At 38.9% G+C, this 27060-nt stretch overlaps 1 protein-coding gene across 3 annotated transcripts in view; it reads left to right on the top strand.

The window, feature by feature from the left end:
- The window catches only part of ZFAND3 (zinc finger AN1-type containing 3), a 296203-nt gene that overhangs the window by 227380 nt on the left and 41763 nt on the right, over window positions 1–27060 (top strand). For 2 of the 3 annotated variants that reach the window (XM_074332881.1, XM_074332883.1), the window contains exon 4: window positions 10392–10457. The exons of the other annotated variant lie outside the window; for it this stretch is intronic. In XM_074332881.1, coding sequence (XP_074188982.1) covers window positions 10392–10457 — 66 coding nt within the window. The remainder of the gene's footprint in view (window positions 1–10391; window positions 10458–27060) is intronic. 3 annotated transcript variants of the gene reach the window in all.

Genomic DNA, 27060 nt, shown 5'->3' with positions numbered 1-27060 from the left:
TTCCTTCCCTTTCCAAAGATGGCTTTGCAGCCTTCTTGCCGGTGTGGGGCAAGATTTATGAAAAGGCTTCTGGGTAGCTGAACTACGTCAAAAAAATAAAAGCTCTTCTAATGCTGAGTGGTTTCTCCATTAATGTTGTAATGAGATTCATGTTTGTGTTGATGGTAAAATGCAAATCCAGAAATCTGAGTTGTGCCTTAGTTAAGCCTGCAGATAGTTACAACTGAAGCCTAAATTGGAGATGTGACAGCTCCTGATTTCATATCCATATTAAATATGCTTTGTCACAGAGAGAAACAAAAGTATCTAAAAATAGAACTGACTTTATTAGCCAGGTGGTATTTGACCTCTCAGAAATGGGTTCTTAGTTTTGATCCCCCTCATGGTGGTGGTGTCTTAGAATTTCCGTGTTAATTGCTGTTGGACTTCATCACTTTTTGGAGTATTGGTGGTGGGCATGTATCAGGCAGTGGGAAGCTCTGTGTTGGTCATAATGGTTCTAGGTGAGAGATTGCATCTGAAAAACTGAAATTCGATGAATTTAACTGCTTGCTTAGAATCCTTTGAGTTCCATGAAACGTGTTTTTACTCTTCCTACATAAGTAGCGGAAGTAGAATATCCTCGGTTGAAATTAATGACTGTAGAGTTTATTCCACTATCCCCGACCTTTATTTACTTCAGTATTAACATTTTGTTGAGAATGGGCAAACCTTTTACTGTTATTTATACTAGAGCATCATTTGATCTCTGCAACACTAGAACAAGGCAATTGTCATGTGAGGAAACTATGGAGAAATTGGAAATTATATTAACCTTTAGGTGCATTGTTTTGTTCTATACCATTCGTCTTCAAAGTGTGGTTCAAGGACCTATAGAGGTCCCCAAAACCCATTCGGGGATCCACAAGTTTTTTTCTTTTCCAACTATATATCTGTGTGAGGGTGTTTTTTCTTTAAATGCTTTATATAAACAATGCATTGCAACAGATTGAATGCAGATGCAGGTATGAAAACCCCGGTGTCTTCCTTTAATCCAAGCCATTCTCAAGTTTTAAGAAATTTATAGTTATTTTTCAAAAAACGTATGCTGATATGTAATTATTTTTGTGAATTTTAAATAAAGATATATTTAAATTTTTTTCCAGTTTTAATTTCAGATCAGGTAAATATCAACAGACATAACCCACATAAACAAAAGCTCTTTAGTGTCCTTATAATTTTTAAGTGTAAAAAGATTCCAAGACCAGAATGTTAGAGAATTGCTGTGCTAGATCAACATGTGAATATGGTGAAAATCAACTATATTTATTAATAGTTCCATTTCACTTCTGAATAGCTGTGTATGTCCAGCCATTGCTTTTGGTCTGGATCATTTTCATTCAATAATGAAAAAATATATATTTTTGTTTTTATTTATTTATTTACTTTTAAATAAAAAATGTATATTCTTTTTTTTAAAATTTTTTTTTAAAGATTTTATTGGGGAAGGGCAACAGGACTTTATTGGGGAACAGTGTGTACTTCCAGGACTTTTTTCCAAGTCAAGTTTTTGTCCTTTCAGTCTTAGTTGTGGAGGGCGCAGCTCAGCTCCAGGTCCAGTTGCCGTTGCTAGTTGCAGGGGGCACAGCCCACCATCCCTTGCGGGAGTCGAACCGGCAACTTTGTGGTTGAGAGGATGTGCTCCAACCAACTGAGCCATTCGGGAGCTCAGCGGCAGCTCAGCTCAAGGTGCTGTGTTCAATCTTAGTTGCAGGAGGTGCTGCCCACCGTCCCTTGCGGGACTCGAGGAATTGAACTGGCAACCTTGTGGTTGAGAGCCCACTGGCCCATGTGGAAATCGAACCAGAAGCCTTTGGAGTTAGGAGCATGGAGTTCTAACCGCCTGAGCCACCAGGCTGGCCCAAAAATTATATATTCTTAAGGTATAGAACATGTTGATTTGATGTACATATACATATTGATTATTACAGTTAAGATAATTAACTTATCTCCTTGCATAGTCATTGCCTTTTTTGTATGTGCAGAGTACTTGAAATATACTTTTTTAGCAAATTTCTGGTTTTCAATACTGTTGTGGTTTTTAATTTGTTTTTCAATTACAGTTGACATACAATATTATATTAGTTTCAGGTGTACAACATAGTGATTAGACATTTATATACCTTATGAAGTTATCACCCCAAATCTAATACCCATCTGGCACCATACATAGTTATGACAATATTATTGACTCTATTCCTTATTGAAAAATATTTTTTGAACACCTAATGTGCTAGATTACCAAGATGAGTAAAACTTTGCCCCTGCCCTTGAGGCTCATTCCAGTAAGGCCATTGATGGTTCAGGAGAGAGCGTTTCTACCGAAGCACAGCCCCAGTAGGGACGTCCACTCTGCTTCCACAGAAGAGGTCATCAGTGCTGGGCAAATAGAAAGCATTCCTGATTTCGTTTTGCTTGTAATGTTTTTCCCTGGAGAAGGTGGTGGGGGAGAATTTTTAATTTTATTTATTTGAGCAATAAATAGACTTATGAGCATGAGTGTGTGCACACACACATATTCACACATACCTCTCTTTCTGTCTCATATTTGCAAACCTGCCCAGCACTGTAATTATTTAGGGGAATGGTAATGAAATATTTTTGAGAAGCCCTTTATGAGCAAAATAGATAGCTACCAATAGCAACTTCTGACCCACTTTAAAAATCCTGTTCTCATGAATTCTTAATTTAGGTACAAATGGTGTGAGAGATCATGCAATGAGTTAGGGTTAGAATTTCTAACAGATTAACACTTAGATTCTGCAACAAGGTTCGTAAATGGTTTAATTTGAAAGTTTCATTTGGAGAAATTGGATGGCCATTATCTATCTGAAGATTTTCTGTAAATGTAGATTCTTACTCATTATATCTTTATATATCCTTGTTTTCAATCGATGGTGCTTTTCAAACTCAGTTATGTAGACAGATTAGGTGTGTCCTTTCTGATTAAAACAATGCAAGAACTGCAGGTTTAGGGTGGGGTTGGAGATAGGGTTTTCTTTTCTGAAGAGATGACTTATTGTGCATTCTGATCTGTTCCTGATACTCATTTATTACCATTTATTTATTACTGTTTAGTATTTTAAGTCTCCATGTGTACATTGAAGGCTTTTAAAAGAGGAACATTTTCCTGTTGAAGAAATACAGATCCTTTGAATATTTTTAAAAGTTTTACATTCTTAGTACAGTCACATCAGGAGACAGTGTAGCATTTATTTCACTATTTCCATTGCATATATATATATTTTTTGAGATGCCTCATCAAAAAAATCGATAATGAATCTCTAGAGATGGGGGAGAATTGTAGCTCTTGAATCTGTTGCCCAAAATCACCTTTCGAACAGTGAGCCTGGAAAGGTGAGATGCTGCAAAGGTAAACAATGTGCCGATTAAGATAGAGTGGAATTGACAAGCTGATTAAAAAAGGATGATGCGCTTCTAATTAGCCCACAGTGCCTTTAGTTGGAAATTAATTAGATACTGTTATGTAAATGTCATGTTAATTAAGCAAGAATATTGAAGTGTTATAAATCTGCAAAAGGAATGGCTATTTTTGTTTATTAATGTTTTGTGGTTACCATGAAAGAGCTGATAGTAGAATATCTGTTTGATTATTGAGCTTCTGGCAATTTTTAGCTGACTGACTCCTTGGCAGTTCATTTTTCCTAATTGATGTGTTTTAGCATATGGTATGACTGCAGCCAATGAGGGCTCATAGAACCAGGAGCCGAAAATAACCAGTCATCACAGCTGTTTTAACAAAACCTTTCTGGGCAGATTGTTGATCTCTATTTTCAAGGTTAAGGAGACATACTATTTTTCTGTATTTACTCAGCCTTAAATTTTGAGTGCCTAAAATGATTGCCAGCCTAAATGCATCTGCCTTCCAACCTTGTGTTCTCTACTTCCTCAATTCATAGTCTTCAACCAGTTAGGGGATAGACTACTACATGAGTGAGTAGCTCAGGGGTTTTTGAAATGCTCAATAACTCTACAGGAGGCTGAAAAAAAAATTAAGAATTCTGCTACTTCGGCTTGAAATATGAGTGTTGATAGTTTAATGGGATACCTTTATTCAGTCTTTCTGGTTTTGCAGGTTATAGTGAAGTTAGTATGTAGATTTGGCCCCTGTCTTCAACTTGACAGGGCTGAAATCAGTATGTTTCCACAAGTAAATATACTACCCTATTGCAAATGCTATAAAGATTTCTAGTTGTTGGGGATACAGCTGAAGAATTTCATTTCATGGTTCTCATGTGGAATTGCAGATGCGATCCATAGTGCTGCATTATGTATGACACCTTTAATACAAGAATAGAAACATCCCTAGAAGACAGAGTATTCAGACTTCTGGTCACAAACCACACGGTACCACAGACATTTATTTACTTGCAAATTCCAGACTCTAAATTGTTGAAACTTAGCAAAAAATCCGCTTAATTAATATCAAATGCAAAATGATTCTGTTATGAAATACCTCCAGATAATGAAGAAACTTGAAAAAATTCAGATATTTAATTTGCTCTAGCAAAAGAAAGCAAACAGCAGTCATGGTGATTGGCTGGAAGTTAGTTCAGGTTGGTTAATCTTGTTCTCATGTTGTTCAGAATCCCCGGAGCACCTGTCATATTAAGCAAGGCACTTTTGTGGGTTTTTTTAATGTTTAAAAATACAAAACGTATTGTTCCAAACTCAGTTGCCACTTATATAGGCTAGAAGGTAAAGATGTGAATTGTTCTGTGCTTTAGAAATACATTTATTTTCCCAACCCCTTGATCCCACTGAACGAACACACACTCACTCACTCTTCACCAGTAGAACCCAGTCTTCAAGAAGCTTCCTCATCTTGCTCTTAAGTTATTAGCTCTGTCCATCCTGCTGTTTGGAAAGAAGGAGAAGAAAGGCCCAAAATAGAGTTTACAGTGATTTATGGGACCATACGCCAGCCCCTCTTTCAGGCATTAGGAAGCACAATAAAGAAAAGCCAACTTCATTTCTTGATGGAGCAGACACCCTGACTTTAACCCTTACCATCAACTCTCAAAATTATTTTGTTTGCTATGTCCACATGGGACTTATGTTATATTTGTATTGTTGTAGACAAAGCCTGAAAAGGGTTCCCCTTGAGTAGCCCTTAATTTCTTGCATTAATTTTAACAGAGTTGATTTGTAGTTAATTGTGTAAGGGTAGGTAGCGTAATCTCCTGTGGCTGCTTCTTTTATTTGAGAGTACAGGAATTTTGTATGACAGCACAATTAGTGTAGAATGTATGTATGTGCAGTGCTTACGTGCATCTGTTCTGGATTTTTTAAGTTTCATAGGTTACAGTGTGGCAGACCAAACTTAATTCCAAGTTCTCTGTTTATAATATTGTCCAATTATCAAAGCTGGGATATATTATCACTGCCAGTTACTCTTGCTGTCAATTTGTTTTGGCTCAACTATGGTTCTGTTTGTACTTTATTGTAATGTAGTGAATATATTAGATTGGGTTGTTAGTTTAACAAGCTCTCTGGAGAACAGTTTCATGATGATGCATGTTGAGATATGCTAGGTAGCCTTAGCATATTTGCCAAACCTACAGAAATTCATTCATTAAGAGTTTTAGAAAGAATAAACTCTCAACCTACAGATGAGGTAAAAATTGCATTTGTAAACATGAGAGTGTTATTTAATTCATGAGTCCCAGTCAGATTTCTTTGGGGGTTTTGATTTGACCAGTGTTTTCCTTTTTCTTATAATTTTGCTGGATGAATTATTTTATGTTCTTTTAAATAAGTATGCTGGTGGTTAAACTGTTATTGCTCTGTGCAGTGCTCTGTGAGTGCTCTGTGCAGCTCATGATGTGGGAACTCTGATCTTGGCCAGATTCTGAGCTGGGAGTTAAAGAAAATGTTACCAGAGACTGGAACTAACTAGGTTGTTAATATTCACATTGTGTTCAGCTGGTTTGAAAATGTACACTAATCCTGGATACAAAATCAATATTCAGAAATCAGTTGCATTTGCATATACCAATAATAAACTATCAGAAGGAGAAATTAAGAAAACTGTCCTATTTACAATTGCTTCAAAAACTATAAAATACTTAGGAATAAATTTAACCAAAGAACTAAAAGACCTGTACTCAGAAAATTATAAGACACTGAAGAGAGAAATTAAAGAAGATACAAATAAATGGAAACACATACCATGTTCATGGATAGGAAGAATTAATATAGTTAAAATGTCCATACTGCCTAAAGCAGTATATAGATTCAGCGCAATTCCTATCAAACTACCAATGACATTTTTCACAGAAATAGAACATGTAATCCTAAAATTTATATGGAACCATAAAAGATCCCAAATAGTCATGGCAGTCTTGAGAAATAAGAACAAAGTGGGAGGTATCACAATACCTGACATCAAACCATACTACAATGCCATAGTAATCAAAACAGCATGGTACTGGCATAAAAACAGACACATAGATCAATGGAACAGAATAGAGAGCCCAGAAATAAATCCATTCCTGTATGGTCATTTAATCTACGACAGTGGAAGCAAGAATTTACACTGGGGTAAAGACAGTCTATTCAATAAATGGTACTGGGAAATCTGGACAGACACACGTGAAAAAATGAAGCTGTACCACCTCCTTATGCCATATACAAGAATAAATTCAAAATGGATTAAAGACTTAAATGTAAGATCTGGAACCATACAACTCCTAGGAGAAAATATAGGAAGTAAATTTGCAGACATTACCCTTAGTAATGTTTTTACTGATATATCCCATCGGGCAAGGGAAGAGAAAAAATAAACATGGAATTATATCAAACTAAAAAGTTTTTGCACAGCAAAGGAAACCATCAATAAAACAAAAAGGCATCCTACTGAATGGGAGAAGATATTTGTCAATGATATATCTGATAAAGGGTTACTATCCAAAATTTATTAAAAAACTCATTCAACTCATTACACCAAAAAAACAGCCCAATTTAAAAATGGGCAGAGGACATGAGACATTTTTCTAAAGAGGACATACCGATGGCCAACAGACATGAAAAAATGCTCAACCTCACTAATCACTAGAGAAATGCAAATAAAAACCACAATGAGATACCACCTCACTCCAGTCAGAATGGCTATCGTCAATAAATCAACAAACAACAAGTGCTGGCAAGGATGTGGCGAAAAGGGAACCCTGGTGCACTGTTGGTGGGATTGCAGACTGGTGCAGCCAGTATGGAAATCACGGAAGTATTTCAAAAAACTGGAAATGGAACTTACCTTATGACCCAGCAATTGCACTCTTAGGTATCTATCCAGAGAAATCCAAAACGTTAATTCAAAAAAATACGTGCACCTCTATGTTTATTGCAGTGCTATACACAATAGCCAACATATGGAAACAACTGAAATGCCCATCGGTAGATGACTGGATTAAGAAACCGTGGTACATTTATACAGTGGAGTATTACTTGACCGTAAAGAAGAATGAAATCTTACCATTTGCAACGATATGGATGGGCATAGAGAACATTATGCTAAGTAAAATAAATCAGACAGAGAAAGACAAATACTATATGATCTCACTTATATGTGGAATCTAAAGAATAGAATAAATGAGCAAACTACTCAGACACGGTATCAGAGATACAGAGAAAAAAACTGATGGTTACTAGATGGGAGAGGGGTGGGGATGAGGGAGAAGGTGAGGGGATTAGAAAGCACAAATTGGTAATCACAGATTGCTACGGGGATACGAAAGATAGTTTAGGGAATATAATCAATAATGTTGTAAAGATTTTGTTGGGTGTCAGATGGGCACTTGTCTTATTAGGGAGACCACTTATGGACAGTGTAGGTGCCTGACCACTGCACTGTACACCTGAAGCTGAAGCTGAATAATACTGAATGTCAACTATAATTTAATGTATATATAGTCACGGGATATGGAGTACAGCATGGGGAGTAGAGTCAGTGGAATTGTAACAGCATACACGTTGTCAGAGGGGTAGAAGATTGGGGGGGGCGGTTATCACTTTGTGAGGGGTGTGAATGTCAAACTATCACATTGTTTTGCACACCTAAAACTAATTTTTTTAAAAATGTACACTAATCTCTTCCTATGCCCACCCCAACTTATTGCATCAAATATTTCAGAGTCACAATCTGGGAATCTGTATTTTTAAGTCCCTTGAACTTTCTGGATTCTGGAAATGTTCTAATACATTTTTAATCTGATGGTCATTACATGAGTGTATATTTAAACTCTTCAGGGTATACATTTAAGATTTGTACACTTCATTCTAGTATTTCATTCCCTCTGTGTTATACCTCAATAAGAAGGATTTTATTAAATGTCCAGTTAGCCAGCTTGCAGTGGTCTTCATGAACTTTCCACGTAGTCATAACCCTTGGGTAGATGACAAAGTGGGGCTTGACCATTGGGAGCATAAAATCTGCTAAAAGGGAAGGAAAGCGATGACATATAATAGAAAGTTGTGTAGTTTATGCCATCTTTTTGTACAGATGACCTCATCAACCCTGTGGCTTATGGGCAGTTTTGCTATCCTCATTTTTGTTAAAGTGCGGAGTTCCAGGACTTAAACTGAGTCTGCCAGTAAGGCCTATTTTTCCCCAGAAATAAGAGTGTTATTCTCTCAGGAATAAGAATACAGACAAACAAAAAACAAACTTCCCACAGAAGCAGAAATTACAACGTTTGGTGGAGCTATGGAAGGCAGTGCCCAGAGAGTTCTCGAGGATGTTGGGTCTGTATTAAGTTTTCCTGCAGCTCATTGTCTCTCCGTGTTGCTTATTTTCATGTGACAGTTGCCCTTTTGGACCTTGAATTTTAGTATGTTAAACTTTCTATGGGAAATGTGACATTTGTAGAAAAATGCCCTGCTCTTTTGGTCTGACTTTCAATTCTTGCCTCATTTGCAAATTCTTGAGAAGTGTTTCCAGGTGATGTTGGCCAATGATGAATATCCTTCTTCCTGATTACATTTAATGTTCATTACTTGCTCCATATTCTTTGACATTTGATCATTTTTGACCCAGCTCTTTGTTGCTGTCATGTATTGTTGATTTGTATACACAAATTTTGTCATCCTAACAAGATTATAAATTCCCTGGGCATGAGACTAACCTACGGTGACACAGAGTAGGTATTTGCTAAGTGCTCTTTGACGTTAACAATACACTTCCTTGTTTTTTCCTCCTATTTCCCTTCTGTGTCTTCTGAAACCAACTAAGGTTTGCTGCTGTTACAGCCTTGGTGAAGGAAAGACTGGACTAACAATGAACTTCTTAGGTGGGCTCCCCAGGTCTCTGCACCCTTGGATTTCAGTGGCATCAACTCTAGGAACAGGTCTCGGAGCTCTTTCATCTTTCCTTCCTTTTCCATGAGTAACTTCAGTGATGCGAAGTCTTGTCATAGCTGACATGCAACTATTCCAATTAGCCATGTTTCCCTTCGCTAGTCAGAGTCATCCGGGGAGCCTTTTCACAATGTATGTGTCACTTTTGCCTTTGTATTCCTTGATGGTCACCACACTGCCCCTCCCAGGGCATATCTGGTAACTTCCTGTGTCAGGAGATAGGGAGGGCACGGTTGGTGGAGAGTGTTGATATCAATATCAACTTAAGAATTTGTTGGTAGCCCTGATTCTGTGGAATGGAATTACTGCTTTTCAATGACTGACGATCTCGCTTGGATACTCTTGAGTTACAGGTATCCATCAGATCTCTGGGCCCGCAGAGTTTCCATGAAGACCCTCTTCTTACCATATTCTTATAACTAAACTAGATATTCTACCTCGGTCAGCAACACTCTTTATATATTAAAATGGTCTTTATTTCTTCTGACATGCAGTTTGTTGTTCCTTAGGCAGCCTTCCCCTTCCCCCCAACCCCATCCCTTAAATAAGGCTAGTCTTGCAATAAATTCAAAGGTAGGGTGACCACTGACGTCAGCTTAACAGGGAGTAACTCCTTCTTACTGCTCAGTTCAAAAACTCATCTCCCCAAACTTGGGTAATTTCTTATCACCTGGATCGGAATTCTAGTTAAAGTTTTATCCTTTAACTGCTTAACATTATGTGAGACTCGATTGTTTTTTATGAAAAACATGTTATCATGTAGAAAAAGTACGGATCTGTAGACTAAATTGCTGAGCTAAAATTAGGTCCTGAGAATTAACCTGCCATTCCTTCACTTTCTCCATCCTTCCTCCTGCGGCTCCTCATGCATAGTTGCAGGCTGATCCCTGCCCTTTTAGGTTTCTCTTTATCCAAGGGAGCAGCTGTGGGCATGTAGAGGTGTGTCCTGACTGATATGCCTGCCTTTCTGTTTCTAGGTGGGCCACGCACAGACACAGCTCATGTCTCGTTAATCACACCAACCAAAAGATCCTGTGGTACAGGTACGTGCCTCGTTCTAATCTGGGTTCATTCTTCCCTGCATTCTTCACAGAAATTAGTGTAGCTACTGGTTTTAATGCGGTGTCCTTGCCAGGTACTCTCATTTCTTCCATCAATTTGGAAGTGATGTATTACGTGCTTAATATTGGGAGTGGCGAGCGAGCAGAGGTCAGAGCGGTCCTGCTGGAGGTCAGGAGACGGGATTAATGCTGGCAGCTGGAACCAGGAAGCTGGACGTCAGAATCCGCCTGCTTCCAATGTCTGAGGAATAATGAAACATCCGGAAAACGCAGCTCAGTGCCCAGTTTCTAACACATGGCTAATTTGTCTCAGTCTTGGACTTCCAAAAAAACCATTATTTAAATAATGGGGACTGGAGGTGAAAGAAGTTGTAGTACAGATAATCAGTGTTTTAACTTAGAGTATACTAATAGTTTGGGAAACTATTTTCTCTCATTCATCTTAAACCCATGGGGTGTGCTGAAATCCTTCCTTTCAGATGCATTAAGTCTCCCCCCCAAATCTTTGTGCATCTGTGACATTTTTATTAAATATGAAGTCACGAATCTTGTAGCTCTCTAAAGAGCAGTCATAATGCCCATTGCTACCTTAGCCTGTAGCTTAATTTATTGTAAACAGTATTTGCCTTTTATAATAATGCTGTCTGCTATTTAAATATCTCAAGGATTCTATTTTGGAGAGTCAAAATAACTATATTGTTTTTCTAAAGGTCACAGTCAAAGTATTTTTCATAATTTAAAAAGTCCTTTTAACTCTCCAACAAAAATAGCATAAACTGTTTTTGTGTACAAATTTGCACTGAAACTTCCGCCTCTTTGAAATGCTCATAGTTTTTGTTAAGATTTTTTTGGGGAGGGGGAACAGGACTTTATTGGGGAACAGTGTGTACTTCTAGGCCTTTTTTCCAAGTCAAGTTGTTGTCCTTTCAATCTTAGTTGTGGAGAGTGCCATTCAGCTTCAAGTTGTTGTCCTTTTAGTCTTAGTTGTGGAGGGCGCAGCTCAGCTCCAGGTCCAGTTGCCGTTGCTAGTTGCAGGGGACGCAGCCCACCATCCCTTGCAGGAGTCGAACCGGCAACCTTGTGGTTGAGAGGACGCGCTCCAACCAACTGAGCCATCCGGGAGGCAGCTCAGCTCAAGGTGCCTGTTCAATCTTTAGTTGCAGGGGGCGTAGCCCACCATCCCTTGCAGGACTCGAGTTGTTGAACTGGCAACCTTGTGGCTGAGAGCCCACTGGCCCATGTGGGAATTGAACCGGCAGCCTGCGGAGTTAGGAGCACGGAGCTCTAACTGCCTGAGCCACCGGTCCGGCCCAAAGCTCATAGTTTTGATGTTAAGCCTCTAGCAGGCCTGTCCTTGCACAGTTTCAGAGTAATATCCTGGCACTGAACTCGGAGGAACTTCATTTTACTCTTCTGCTCCGAGTGACCAGTTCTGAGGCGGGGCTGTGTGAGGTAGTCCTGGCGTGCTCTCCTCTCTCCTGTCCCCAGGCCCCAAGCTCCCCTGGGTAGTTCCTGTTGGAGAGAGAAGAGAAGTGTGCCCTGGAGTGAGACAGATGGTCCTGATGAGCGGCTGTGAAGTCAGAGAGCCAGCTTCCTACCCACGGCAGCGGAAGCTTGAAAACATCCAGAGCCCTTTGATTTCAGGTCCAGCACTTCATATGCACAGTGTACTTCAGTCTTTCTTCTTTCCTTCCAGTCTTGGCCCTCAGCGCAGGGCTTACGGTTAGCACCACCCACGGGATCAGGTAGCAGTGAAGGAGTGAGCCTCGAGCACATCCGGTCATCCTGAGAGATTTAGGGGAGAGACCCGTGTGCTCAGCTGAGACACTGAAACTAGTAGGACTCCTCCCTGAATGTCAGGTTCTCGTGTCCTCATCTCTGGGCAGACCTGTCTCCTTCTCTCTGCTCCCATGCCGTTTGTATATCCAAAAATAACAGTAGCATGTATTGCACGTTAGCACTATTACCGGGCACCATTCAGTATGCTTTAATACATACCCATTTAATCTTCAGAACAATTCTGCGACATAGTTACTCCTCTTTTACGGATGACAAAAGCGGGTGCTCAGAAAACCAAGTACATTTCCTGGGGTGATATTGCTAGTAAGCAGTAGAGCCAGGACTTGAACACAGATCTTTCAGATGCTAGCGCCTGTGTTGTTTTGTACTACATCACATTACTGCTTATCACATTTCACTGTAATCCTACTCCTAGCCAGACTGTGGGAAAGCATATCATTGAATGAAATATGGAGACAGAGAAACACAGATTTGGAAATACAGCATGTAGTGAAATAGTGTTAAAAATGAGAGTTTTAAAAGCAGATCTGGTTTCAGATCCTAGCTTAGCCACTTACAAAATGTGGTTTTAAGTAAATAAATTAACACCTCAAAATTAGTTTTTCATCTGTAAAATGGGATGGTAAATCTATCTCATAGGTTTTCCGTGAGAAATAATACACATAAAGAATAATAGATACTCAATAATGGTAGCTGCTATTATAATCTTAACATTAAAAATTATGTGTATACAGTGGCCAACCATCAAATGGTATTAATAGCACATCAGTAGGTATTTTAGGTGGAAAGAAGAGTCGATTAGAAGTAGCAGAATGCGTTGCCATACCTAGTTTCAGTAACTGATTTTATGTTGATCACATTCTCTGTTGCATGTGAGAATTATAGTAGGAACGGAGGGTAATATTTCTAGGTCCCCATAAAGTGAAATGATAAGTGAGGCATTGAGCCTCTCAGTCATAACATTTCCAGGCCTTCTTTTGGATGACTACAAACCTCTTAACTAGAAAAAGATTGCAAATTTCTGGCTTGGAAAGAAATTAATGCAGTGTCCAGGTCATCTTCTAAAAGCCTGAAGGAAAGTTGAGATTTCTCAGCGTGGACGTTAAAGGCCGTCCAGTTCAGCCTGCTGCCCTTTCCCAGCAGCCTCTCTGCCCCTCGGCTCCTTGAGCTAGTGTGCTGCCTCGGCCTTAAACGTGGTCCTGTTGTGGAGGACAGCGTCCTTGTTTTCAGAGGTAACGGAAATGATTTGTTTTGAGAACCAGCTGGCTGTCTTTGTCTCCATCATTCCGTCTGTCCTGGAATCAGCAGTTTGCCCATGGTGGGGATTCTGAGCATTTGTCTTATGCACCATCAGCAATTATAGTTTTACGTTGCTGGAGTGATCTTGTATTCTTTATGTCTAGGTTCTTCGAGAGTGGGACTCATACCTAACACATGCTCCGTGGTGCTTTTACCCCACGGGGCTCTGGAACAGCTGCTCTCCCATAGATCTCCCAGAACACAGGGCTTAGGACCGACGGTCCGTAAATAATTACCTTTGGGTACTGTCATTTCTTAGGAGCCTTAGAGGGGCACCCTCTGAATTAGATCTTACCGCCCCCTCCCAGAGTCTGTCCGTACAAGTTTGGACCTAAGGCAGCCTCCAGCTTAATAATGATGTATGTTAGAAAAAGGACACCTAGACTAGACTCCAAGGGTTAAGTCAGCAGTGTCTGAAGAAGGGCATGTAACATACAGTCTGTGAGGTAGGGATGGGAAGAAAACAGTGAAAGTTCTTTATCTCAGCCTTTTAAAATTTCTATTTTGCAGTTTCACTTCATAATTATGTATTAGTCCACACATATAGTTTAAAACGAGCAAATACACATACAAGTATATACATATTAAAAGTACATGGCCAAATGTCTTAGGCGTGTACACTCAGAAAAAGTTAGTGACCTCTTCAGTAAGCAGGTCATTTTCTTTTTAGTACTTTGAAAATTATAGCTAAAGGTTAGCATTAGACCCATAATTACGTGGTTTAATAAGTCAGCGCCTGAATATAAGCCTGAGTGGTTGATTAATGGCTATGTCAGGGGTGTCCAAACTGCGGCCCGCGATCCATTGTTAATTGGCCCGCAGCAAATTCCAAAAATATATTTGGTTTACTTAAATAAACCAGGTGAAGCAATACGTACTTCACCTCGAGTGAGTGGCCCAGCTGTTTGTGTATTTTACCACATATGGCCCTTGGTGAAAACCATTGAAAAAAGTTTGGAGACCCCTGGTCTGTGTGCATGTTTGAAGGGACTACTGTTGATCAGAGGGTATTGTAATTTAGAGAGGTGAGCAGCAGTGTGGTGTAGTTGGTCTACAACCATCAAAATGGGAGAGGGAACTCTTTAAGAATTGTTTTGTGGTAACTGGGAGTCTAAGATATCTGGAAAACAGGTTGCAAAAAGTAGCAGTAGTGACAAATGCAAGGTCAGCGTGTACTTGGGAACTAGGTAGAAAGGCTTTTCTTTAGACACTGGCTTTTGGCCACATGGAACTAGTAACCGTTAAACTCTGTAATCTTTAAATGGGTAAACAAACAGCAGCACCATGATCACTTCGGTATTTAAGCAGAAAAAAATTAAGTGAAGGTGTGTGGCACGCTTTGTCGAGTTCTGGGATCTCTAGTCAGCAAAGAGCTGAAAAGTGCTTTGGTTAGAATGTGAGAGTTACAGCACATCACACCTTCAGATTACTAGAGAGAGTTTACATTTCTTCCAAGAGCTTTGAGTGTTTTGCGCACGTTCCCTTGTTAATTCTCACAACATTCCTGCCAAGAATGAATATACTGTGAAGGAAAAGAGTTCACTTTCCTTGGCAACAGAACCACCAGAAGATGCCCTTTTGTCCTTCATCTTTTCTAACTGTGAAGTTATACCTTAAACCATATGTTGTAATCTGAGCTATGGTCATCTTTTTAGACAACTTCATTTGGAAGGTGTTTGGATATTCAGGTGAATATCTTCATGAGGTCTTATTTTTATGCTTAAAGTGCTTTGTGGGAAAGGAGGGTGGTTTGTGCCTTTCCTAAGGATTTCTTATTTAAATACATGTAACCTTTTTTCAAAAGACTTACTTGCAGAGAGTTACAGCAAAAGAAGTGTTAGTTTGTATTTCATTTATTAGAGCTCACTAATCGATGAACCTTAAAATTGAAGCTGTAATGGACAGGTCGAACCACGTCTTGTCTTAAATTTCCTTGGAGAAGTAGTCTCTCTCCAGCAGGGTCCTTGAGCAGTGACTAACCCAGGACCCTGCTCCTTCCAAGTGGAGCGTTCACCAACTCTTAACTCCCGGCCAGGGTTGACTATATGATGGGATAGATTTTTTAGCATATGAAGAAAAGGAAATTGCTCCTTCCCTATTTTACCACTCTTAGATGGCTTGATTTTATTTTTTCACTTTATTTCTGAAGTTAAAATAAGAAAAACGTCATAAGCAAGTTTACAGACTAGATGGTACTGTCAGCAGACTTGCCCCACTCTGTGTTCACTGCTACTCTTCTTCCAGCAAGTATGCTGACTAAATAGTATTCTCTCTGATAGACTTGGAAAATGGTGGTTTTTAAAATGCTCTGTGTATGTTACAAATGTGTACAGTTAGTACAAGAACAAGTAAAAAAACCACTCGTGGAGCCTGCGGGAGCTGTGCAGCTATCTGAGATGAAAGCAGGTGGGTCTAAACCTGTCCCATTAAACACCAAGGAAGTCTTTCCAGAAAGTCTCATCTTTCCACTCTATAAGGAACACATTAATTCAGCTTAACTAAATGTCCTTTGCCTGCATCTTTTCTTTTGCTTCCTTTTTTTTTTCTTTCCCATAGGAAAGCACATGTTTATCCTTTTAGGTCACCTATTTTCTTTTTAGCGTGATGAACGGTGACATGAACTAGATAGCCTTGTATTGTTTATTGTTTCCCTTTTTTCCCCAAAACCTTTTCTTGACTCATTTCTCTCAGGCAACCTGCTTATGATATTATTGTCTGTTTTTACAAAGACAAGAGAAGAAACCCTCTTTCACCTGGGAGTTAAGAGAAGATTGATGTGCTAAACACTTTCCACATCAGTGTTCAGAAGCCACTTAAAGGGGAATGTTTCATTGTTGTTATGTTACCAAGAGGTTTATAGAAGACCTTTTGTATTGATTCAGAAGCTAAAGGGTGGTTAAGTGTTAAATCAGAAGCTGCCCTGTAAATCTTAGAAATACCTACAGTTGTGTGTTTTATTTCCTGGTAGAGTCAGTATTCATGGAAACATTTCAACCAGTGCATTTAATCCTAGACAGTTGAGTCAGTGACTACAAACTATATTGGTCAGGATTGCACATTGTAAGTGCCTCTTCTAGAAAGGACGCTGTATAGCTTTAAAGGAAGGTGGCTTTGGGTATAATTCCGCTGTGTAATTCAGTTCTCTCTGTCATTCTTCCTTTTTGGTCCTTAAGGTATAGCTTTTCCCTCAGGTCTGCAGTATCAGCATTTGAGACAGAAAATTAGAAATTTGACCTACTTATGTAATATGCAAGTTCCCATCAGGAGAATATTAGGGAAGATATAAACCCTTCATTTTTTTATTAGCATTTAATGTAACCATTGAAGAAAGATCAAAACAATAAATCTGTCATGGCAAAGCAAAAGTGTTAAAAAACTGTTTTACCTCATGCACTCATCATCTTGGGTCTTGAAGGAGTTCATTTGACTCCTGGGGCGGGGGACAAAATGAATACCAAATATTTGGCAAGATTGCAAAAATTCCCTAATCTAAAAGGTGCCATCTTATGTTTTACCATTAAAAAAACACAGGTTATCATGGTGTGCCATAATGTTTGTTTACTGACAGTATGTGGTTTTGGGCCATTGAGTGAATAACTGGGGAAGGGAAATAATCTGCCACATGCTTTTTCTTGTGAGGCATTTTTTCCTTTAAAAAACTTTAATCTGCCTGAGTTGTTGCTTATATTAAAGAATAAAATGAGGTAGCAAGGCACTATATAATTAGATGATTTGACCTCAGTATGTAAATAATTACAGGTGAGTTTAAAAGCACTTCATTCAATGTATAAATTTCAAAAAAGGTTAGGGAGAGCTTACTGTTTTTCATTTGTACCCCTGAGTGAGAATTAGGGCCTATTGTCACCGTTTGCTGTGTGTGTATGACAGGCTAGCTAGACATGCGGTGTCTGAGCTTACTGAACTTGAAGTTATAGGCTTTTTTCACAGGCCTTGTTTGGGTTTTACTCAGGAGAAGCAATGGCTTCCCCTGATGCCAGTCTTGTCAAGAGGAATTTTTGCACTTGAGGGATAAAAAGGCACTCCAGTATAAAAAGGAAAAGGCAGTGTGATGAGGCTTTTTGCCGTTTTGGGTGTGTGTGTGTGTAAGAAGCTTCGGCTGTGGTGCTGAGCTGCCTGTGGTCCACATGCTTTCTGCTCATTCCGTTTGCTTGACTCCTTGAATGCAGTTGCAACTGGTTTTTTGGGTTGTTTTTTTTTGGCTTTATGGCCATTTATTTTCTCATAGCTTGCACTCTTACCAAGAAGAAAAGCCCTGAACTTCCATTAATTAGCTGTTCTATTGCTCCACTGGGGCAAAATGCCTGAGCCAACATTATTTTAAAAGGATGTCAAGAGAATTTAATACCCCTCTCCTCCATTGAAACTTTTGGATTTTGGGAGTGGGGCTGGGGGTGCCTTTTCAGTTGCTGCTCCATAGCACGTTAGCACCTGTTAGAGGGCAGCGTGTTAGAAATGCAGCTTTCTCGAAGCAGTCTTACAAGGAGGAGCAAGATAAAACAGCCCCAGAGCTGCAGTATAAATCATCAGAGCCTCACAATGATACTGCCCGTTAAGGAGACTTTTTTTTTTGTCCTACTCAGTTCCTGGCTGTACTAATAGAACAGCGCATCAAGGAAGGCTGTAAATAAAAGTTATTACCTAATAGGTGGGTGCCGAAGTGGAACGGACAGAGCTGAGGCTTGGAGGCCTTATTACTGCTCATCAGCAATTATAAACAGGATAAAGTGTCTGGGACTTGCGCTGATGCAGCGAGGGCTAATAGAGGCTGGGCATGACACGAGGCCAGGATAGGATGATGTATGCTGATGGGTTTTTACTGCTTCGTCGTGCTGCTTACTTCCAAGACAAGTTGTGTTATCCCTTTCCCTGCTTGCTCATCTATCTGAAGAGACAGTCCCATTGCCTCTCCTGCCAGCAGGTGGGCTGGCATTTATTCCACAAACCTGTGTCTGCTTCTAAGGCAACCCCCTCGTGAAGAGTCCTCAGAAATATTTCATAATCATGGCCGATTAAAGCTGTAATCTTATTGTATTGCCTGCTGTCGTGGTTATAGATCACACCTTCAGAAGTGGTTGCTTGCATGGAATATTGGACCAGCTGAGGCACTGTAGTCAGTCAGCCAGTCCAGTACTTTATTCAAAGACCACTGTTACAGTGGATTCTTTAGCAACATGCAAAAGAAGTGGTAAACAAGCATCTTGCCCCGGGGAGCTTATACAGTAAGGAGACAGAATAAGTACAGAAACATAAATACAAGGACTTCAGCTTTAGAGAACAAGAAGTGTAACTAGTGCTGATTTGTAAAAGTGAGGACAGGGACGATAGATTATGCTAATCGCTGTGAGCAAGTATAATATTAACGTGGTCTTTCTCTTTTAAAGAATTATTTTCTTGGTGAAATGCTTAGAATTGAGTTCCTTAGAATCAGTAGGAGTGGTAAAGGGATATTGGAATGTGGAGGTAAAGTCTAGAAGTAGGACTGTTTTCTAGTGAACGGAAAAGGGCAAATATGACTTGGCAATGCTTTTGAGTAGCAGATAAGCACCTAATACTTGGGAAAATTGAGATACGGCCTGGGCAGCTTTGATCACACAGCCTTGCTAAATCACAGTAATTAGACCTTAGAGACAGGAAAGCTCTGTACTCTGCAGCAGAGCCACAGAGGAATGCTTTGAAAAGGGTTTGCCAGCCTGATGCAGTTGATGAGCGTTCTGGTAGTGCGGTTGTTTGTCACTTGTGCGTTTAAATGAGTAACACTTCTTTATGCAGTGTCTTCAAAGCTAGCTTATCAGTACCAGACAAGCAAAAGCTAGAGGAGTTCATCACCACCAAATCAGTATTACAAGAAATGTTCAAGGGACTTCTTTAAGAAGAATGAAAAAAAGATAATACGAACAATAAAATGGCAATAATTACATACGTATCAATAATTATTTTAAATGTAAATGGATTAGATGCTCCCATCGAAAGGCGTAGAATGGTAGACTGGACAAGAAAATGAGACCCATACGTATGCTGTTTATAAGAGACCTTCAGATTGAAAGACACACGTAGACTGAAAGTAAAAGGATGGAAAAAGATATTTCATGAAAATGGAAATGGAAAAAAAAAAAGCTGCAGTAGCAATACTTATATCAAAATAAACTTTAAAACAAAGGCTATAACAGACATAGAAGGGTTTTTCCTAATGATAAAGGGGTCGGTCCAACAAGAGGATATAACCTCTATACACATTTACAGACCCAGTGCAGGAGTACATAAATATATAAAGCAAATATTGACAGCATTTACAGTAGCCAAGATATGGAAACAACCTAAGTGTCCATCAATAGATGAATGGATAAATAAGATGTAGTACATATATACAATGGAATATTACTCGACCATAAAAAAGAATGAAATCTTAACCATTTGCGACAATATGGATTGACCTAGAGGATATTATGCTAAGTGAAATAAGTCAGAGAAAGACAAATATCATACTTTCCATGTGGAATCTAAAGAACAAAATAAACGAACAGCCAAAACAGAAACAAACTCATGTACAGAGAGTTTGTTTGGTTGCAAGATGGCAGGTGGGTGTGGGCTAGGTGAAACCAGTGAAGGAATTAAGAAATACAAATTGGCAGTTACGAAATAGTCATAGGGATGTAAAGTACAGCTTAGGGAATATAGGCAAAATATTGTAATAACTGTATGATGTCAGGTGGGTACTAGACTTATTGGGGGGGATCACTTTGTAAGTCATATAAATGTCTTAACTACTATGCTATACACCTGAAACTAATATAATATTGAGTGTCAAGTGTAATTGAAAAATAAAAAAAATATATCATGTTATTAACATCTTAGTTTTTAGTACCCTTTTTTTATTCCTAGCATTGCTTGTGATTTCTCTTTTTATTTCTGGTCAATATTACCTAAAGTTTGTCAATTTTATGCTTTTCCAAAGAACCAATTTTTGACTTCGTTGAGCCTTAATAGTGTATATTTGTTTTCTATGTTACTAACTTCTGATATTGTAAATATTATTTCTTTCTTCCTATTTGTTTTGGACATTTTATGCTTTTCTCTCACTTCTGAAGTTGAATGCTTGACTCAGTTTTTAGACTTTTCTTCTTTTACAAAATGAACATTTAAGACTATAAATTGCTATAGCTGCTACTCACAAGATTTTAACATGAAATGCTTTCATTATTGCACAGTTCAAAATACATTGTACTTTTCATCATGAATTTTTCTGTGGCTCATGCGTTATTTAGAAGTATGCTGCCCAATTTCAAAACAAATGAAACTATCTTGATTTATTTGGAAGGAAATATTTATTCTATCTTAAATTGAAGTCAGAAAACTGTTCTTTATGATATCAATCACTTGAAATTTTTTGAGATCCGATTTATCCCTTTGTATTTGTAAATGTCCCATATGTGCTTAAGAAGAATATGTATTCTGAAGTGTTCTATATATATTCATTAAAATAAGCTTGGTAATTGTGTTTTTTCAAAAAAAAAAAACCAAACACACACCACCACCAACTTATCAGGAGATTTCCTGCTGTTTGAGAAATTGTAGTTATTCTGTGGACTGCTTTGATGTCTTAAGTTTTGCATAGGTGTACCTCATTTTAAAGAAGCCTAATATATGATAATCTCAATATTATAAACCAGATAAACTAAGAATCAGTGTTATAGGAGAATCTTTCAATGTACAAAATGTCATGCAACTGAGCTAAGATGGATAGATGTTTTTCCTTTTGCATATAAAGTAATATTTGACTTACCAAATAAGCAATTCCTGCTTACCCATTTATTCACTGAGTGTTCTGTGGGTAGTGGCCAGTGGAATGGAGGAAGAGAGGTGAATGTGATAAAAATGTTTTAAAATAATAATAATAACAGGATTTAATGGCTGGTAAGAGTTAGCTGAAGAAAGACTGTAAAGTTATAAACCTGGGGAACAGAAAAGAGAGATGAGATTCATAGCAGGGAAAGAATGGGAAGAAAGACTGGTTGAAACTATTTTCAGTTTCTGATAAGCTAAATTTTAGGTTATTGTATAGTCCTGTAGAAAATTACAAATATAAGTTTACTTTGGAAATTATCGGTCTGGAATCAGTGATTAAAGGTGTGCTAGTGGGTATGGGAATGAATGAATGCAGAAGAACAAGGGGCTAGGGACTGGATTTAGGGGGCTGGGAAAGAGAGAAAGAAGCCTGTGAGTTACGGAAGCCAAAGAATGAGAAAGCTTCTTACAGGATCACGCAAGGTGGAAGAGAAGAGGGGCCAGGAAATATGAGGACTAAGAAAGGCTGTCGCCTGTGGCTAGCAGATCATTGGAAAACCTGAAAGAAGCTAGTGTGATGTGACGGGATTAAAAGGCTGATGGAAGGCACATTAAAGAGGCACTCATAATACGGAACTAAAGTCGGCAAATAGAAGTAATTCAGTTAAAGAGTTAGTTGAGCCATTGAAAACCAATACATGGTGGTTGGAGGGAGAAGTAGGCTCAGCATGTCTTAGTATGGAGGAAGATACTCTGCCTTTTTTTATATGATTCCAGGAAAGGTACCTGGGAAGAAAACGAGACAGAAAATATTAGAGGAGAAATAGAAGAGATACCAAACCAAGATTCTTCAGAGACAGAAACCCAGAATTATTAGTTCCTTCCGAGTATCAGGAAAGAGCTACAGATACAGATGAGTGCGTTTCTTCTTTCAGCATATAGACAGTTAGCTGAGACAAGATGAACTAGGGAGTTCATCCCAGAAGGTCATCATTTTCGGAATAAATAGGAAATGCCATCAGCTGTAAGGAGCAGCAGAGAACTGAGGTTCTAAGGATAGAATTGTTGTGGGCTGAGGAGGGAAAATAGGATTTCCAAGTGGTAGCTAATCCAAACTGTGATTAAATCGTTTAAATTCACAGTGGGCCAAAATGAGACTGTCTCTGGCTACTACATTTAGCCCAAAAGAAAGAAGCAGAGAACAAGTGTACTTATTCCTTTCTTTTCTAATTATATGTTTTCTTTTTTCAAAAGTAACACACGGTAGCAAATCCTAACAGAATAGTTTGTAAGAGAAGGTGGGAATCTAGAGACAGTCCCCGTCCACAAAACTGACCAGCATTTCTCTCTTGGCAGTTTCTGATTTTAGTACTTTCATCTTGTAGGTTACCTTTATAACTGCTAAAAAAAATGCTAATATCCCTCCTTTTCAGATGTCAGTCAGTTGGTTTGAAAAAGAAGGTTTAGCTCACATTATTCCTCATCCCAGTGTTTGGTATTTATATTACTTGTTTTCATTCTTTCTTGGTCCAACTCTCAGCACCATCTCTTAATGAGGATATTCCTTATCATACATCCTGTCAGCTGCACTTGCACTTTTTTTTATTGTCATAGTTGTTAACTATTCACAATCGGGCCTGTGACCACAAGCATATCTTCCATGGTATGTCCAGAAGTTGTTCCCCAAAATTGAAAGCCATTAAATGGTGTTTACATTATTATGATTCTGTAAATGTTATTCCCTGCCAGGCAGCCAAGTTATATAGTAAGAATAGACTTCTTTTTCTGTGGGTCTAATGTCATAGTATCTGGGCCATTGAAAGAGAATGTTCCTACATCAAAGCCAAATCGGGTTTTTGTGATATGCCATCAGTTGCTGAAAAATCATGCCACATTGTAGTTTGCTTTATATTTGGAGTATAACTTTTTAATACAGCCTTTTTCCTTGGTCTTTATAATTGCCTTTGTTTTTTTCTTGCAATATTTGGTTTTGTGTCACTATTTCTTTCTTCTTACCTATACTTATACCTTTTACTCAAGACCTGCCTCCTCGAGCCCACCATCTTTCTGCTCCAATCTGGACTACATGTTCTTTTATTTATTTATTTATTTATTTATTTATTTATTTTATAAATATAAATATATTTTTTAAAGATTTTATTGGAGAAGGGGAACAGGACTTTATTGGGGAACAGTGTGTACTTCCAGGCCTTTTTTCCAAGTCTTGTTGTCCTTTCAATCTCAGTTGTAGAGGGTGCTGTTCAGCTTCAAGTTGTTGTTCTTTCAGTCTTATTTGTGGAGGGCACAGCTCAGCTCCAGGTCCAGTTGCCGTTGCTAGTTGCAGGGGGCACAGCCCACCATCCCTTGCAGGAGTCGAGGAATTGAACTGGCAAACTTGTGGTTGAGAGCCCACTGGTCCATGTGGGAATCGAACTGGCAGCCTTCGGAATTAGGAGCATGGAGCTCTAACTGCCTGAGCCACCGGGCACCGGTCCTGGACTACATGTTCTTGAAGCCTACTGTGTCACCTGAGAATCTCCCTCATCATTCTCTCTTTTATTCCCTTATTTTTCGGAATATAACCTCCAAGTAAGTTCCTAAGAGAAGAAGAGTTGGGGTTCTTGGGTATCTGAAAATGTCTTTTTTTGCCCTTTAGCATGATGGAAAATTTGACTAAGTATAGAATTCTTGGCTGAAAATCATTATTCCCTTCTCTTCTAGCATTCCGTGTTATTACTGAGAAGTCAATGCCACTGATTTTCATTTTTTAAAAGACTTTTATTAAAATATAACTAGCATACAACATTATATTAGTTTCAGGGGGACACCCTAGTCATTCAACCTTTATATACCTAAAGAAGTGATCTCCGTGATAAGTCCAGCAACCATCTGAAACCGTACCACGCTGTCACAGTATTACTGACTATATTCCCCATGCTGTACATTACATCCCCATGACTTACTTGTTTTATACCTGAAAATTTGAACCTCTTATTTCCCTTCACCTTTCCCCCACTTTTCAAAAAGTTTTTCAATTATAGTTGACATTCAGTATTATTTTATATTAATTTCAGGTGTACAGCATAGTGGTTAGACATTTATATAATTTACAAAGTGATCCCCCTGACTACTCTAGTACTCACTATACATTGTTATTACCATATTATGGATGATTTTCATTTTTATAAGTAATGTAGCTGAGATATTTTTTCTCCTCTAAAACTCTTAGGATTGTGTTTTTATCCTTGGTGTTCTAAAATTTGTAGTGAAGTGTGTAGTGGTCATCCTTTTTCCCCCTATTCAAGATGTTGGATACTTGTTAGGCCCCTGAGATTTGAAGACCGATGTCCTCCTTCAGTTGTAGACTGTCTTTGACATTCCCCAAACCTCACATTCTCTTCTCCTTTAGGACTCACCGTGTAGATGTTGCACTTGCCAGCTTGGTGATTTTTCTCTTAACTCTTTTCTCAGAGTTTCCATCTCCTCTGTGTTCTGGGTGATTCTTGTTAATAACCTAAGGCCCTTCTTTTGATTGTATTTCAACAACCATACACTCAGTGAGCATGCTCGTTTCCTAAAGGTTTCTTTTTCATAGTATCCTATTGTTTATGAATATAATAATAATAATATATAGTAACATCTTCTGAGTCTATTCATTAGTGGTCGGACCGTGCTCTCCTCTTTTCTGAGTTATCTGTGATTGCCTTGAGGCCAGTTTTCCTGTTTATTTTAGTCTTACCCCTCATGCTTCTCATATATTTGCCTGGTGCAGTTTGGTTTTGACTTTTGAGAAAGAAGGCCTAGATGGGTGGGGAGGGTTTCTAACATGTCTCTTTCTCGATTGGGAATTTTTAGTGGGGGCTTTGTGTGGGATGGAGTGGGCAGAGGTGTCAACTGGCAGGATTTGTTGTGAGGAAGTTGAGAGCCTGCTGCTGTCATGTCTCTCAGATGGAGGAGAAGGACTTGACCATGAGGAACCATAGAAACAGCTTTGCCCAGACAGGTCCTTCCGTTTCTCTGGAGAGGAGCGATCGAGATAAATGTGTGACTGCGCTGCCACCGAGGTGGGGGGTGCTGGCCAGCACAGTGCTCTGCTCTCAGTGGGTCCTTCTGCCCCTGCCCTGCTTCTCGTTCTGCTTCCTTCACATGCAGTGGCTGCCACCTCTGCAGTCACCACGTTTCAGCCTCAGCCCACTCACTCCCATCACTGTCAATGTCTAGAAATTTGTTTAAAATCTCTCGCTGATTATGTTAAACATACACACGATTCTGCTTATTACAGAGGATTCATTTTCCATGTTATTTTTGTGCTTTTCTTTCAGTTGGGTTTGCGGAGGGGTCAGAGGAAAGTGTGTTTTGTCCTCCTGAACTAAAAGTTATCTGGGACAAGTCAGGGCTGTGCCTTCGGATTTAATCACTGGTGGGAGATGAAAGGGAAGGAAGGGTAGCCTCAGGAGAGTGTTGTAGTTCTTAGGAAATCTAGAAATGAGAATGTACCCAACTTAAAGTCCCTAGTCCTGAAGGGAATGAAGCAGAGAGGTTGGTGGTTGAGAATGTGGGTTCCAGAGGCAGGTTACGTGGGTGCACATTCCAGTGTCCCCTTTGTACCAACCACATGACGGGGAGAATTGTTGAACCTTTCTGTGAGGCTTGTAAAATAATAGACCCAACCATAGAGTTGTTGTGAGGGGAATGAAATAATGCTTTTAAAGGACCTCCCATGGTGCCTGATAAATGCTAATTAGGTGAAAGGTACGTGATAATCCCAACCAGAAGGAGAGTGGAGAGAAACAGAGGGAGTGGAGAGCAAAGTGAGAAGGTATCACAACTGGGATCAAACTGCTTTTTTATTCTGTTTGTTTTATTTCTAGGCCTTGTTTTAAAAGTAAAATTTGACCATATGTATTGATGGAAAGTAATTCTTACAGAGATTTCACGAGCTTGTCTTCTTTTAAAAAAAAACAACAACTCATTTCTTGAACTCTTCTCTAAGCTTTTATACTTATAATTGAGAACCCCTCTTCTTTCTGGGGCAAATCACAATTTAGGAGCCACAGAGTTTTGATAGTTTTCTTGTGGTTAAAATCTTGATAAAAAGACTGTTGCATCCAGAACAACAACATGAGAGAACTTTCACCAATAAATTCACTTCTTTATGATTAAAAATCAGACAGTTTAACCTTGGATGCATTTTTGTCATGGGGGACTTCACATTGTGATTAGTTATCTTAACAGCCAAGTGCCTCCGTGGGCTCAGTTAACCAGCCTCCCACTACATACGTATAATTATTTTTAGTGCATACACTCACTCTGCTATAAAAGCTTATTTGGCCTTGTGCTCCCTGCCGTTCTGAATTCTCTGTTTCATTACCGCTATCCACCCACAGAGCTTCAGAAAGCCATTCCCAAATAGCAGAACCACAACTCAGAATTTTAAATAAACCACATCTCTATTAGCTGAATGGACAAGGGAATTAGTTACATGCTATGCATTTCCCACATCCATCCACCCGTTCAAAACTTATTAAAAATGTATATACATTTATAAGCAAGAAAATAGAACATTTAACTCAGATTGTGTTAATTTTTCTGTGACTTTAGCAAGGGATAAAGAAAGAGAATATAGCAGACAATCTTTAAGATTTTTACCTTGAATGTGGGCTGATATTTACTTGAAAAAATA

The sequence above is a fragment of the Rhinolophus sinicus genome, linkage group LG05, assembly GCF_036562045.2.
Source record: "Rhinolophus sinicus isolate RSC01 linkage group LG05, ASM3656204v1, whole genome shotgun sequence".
Taxonomy (NCBI): domain Eukaryota; kingdom Metazoa; phylum Chordata; class Mammalia; order Chiroptera; family Rhinolophidae; genus Rhinolophus; species Rhinolophus sinicus.
The sequence above is the reverse complement of the archived record's forward strand: the minus strand, read 5'-3'. Positions and strand labels throughout refer to the sequence as shown.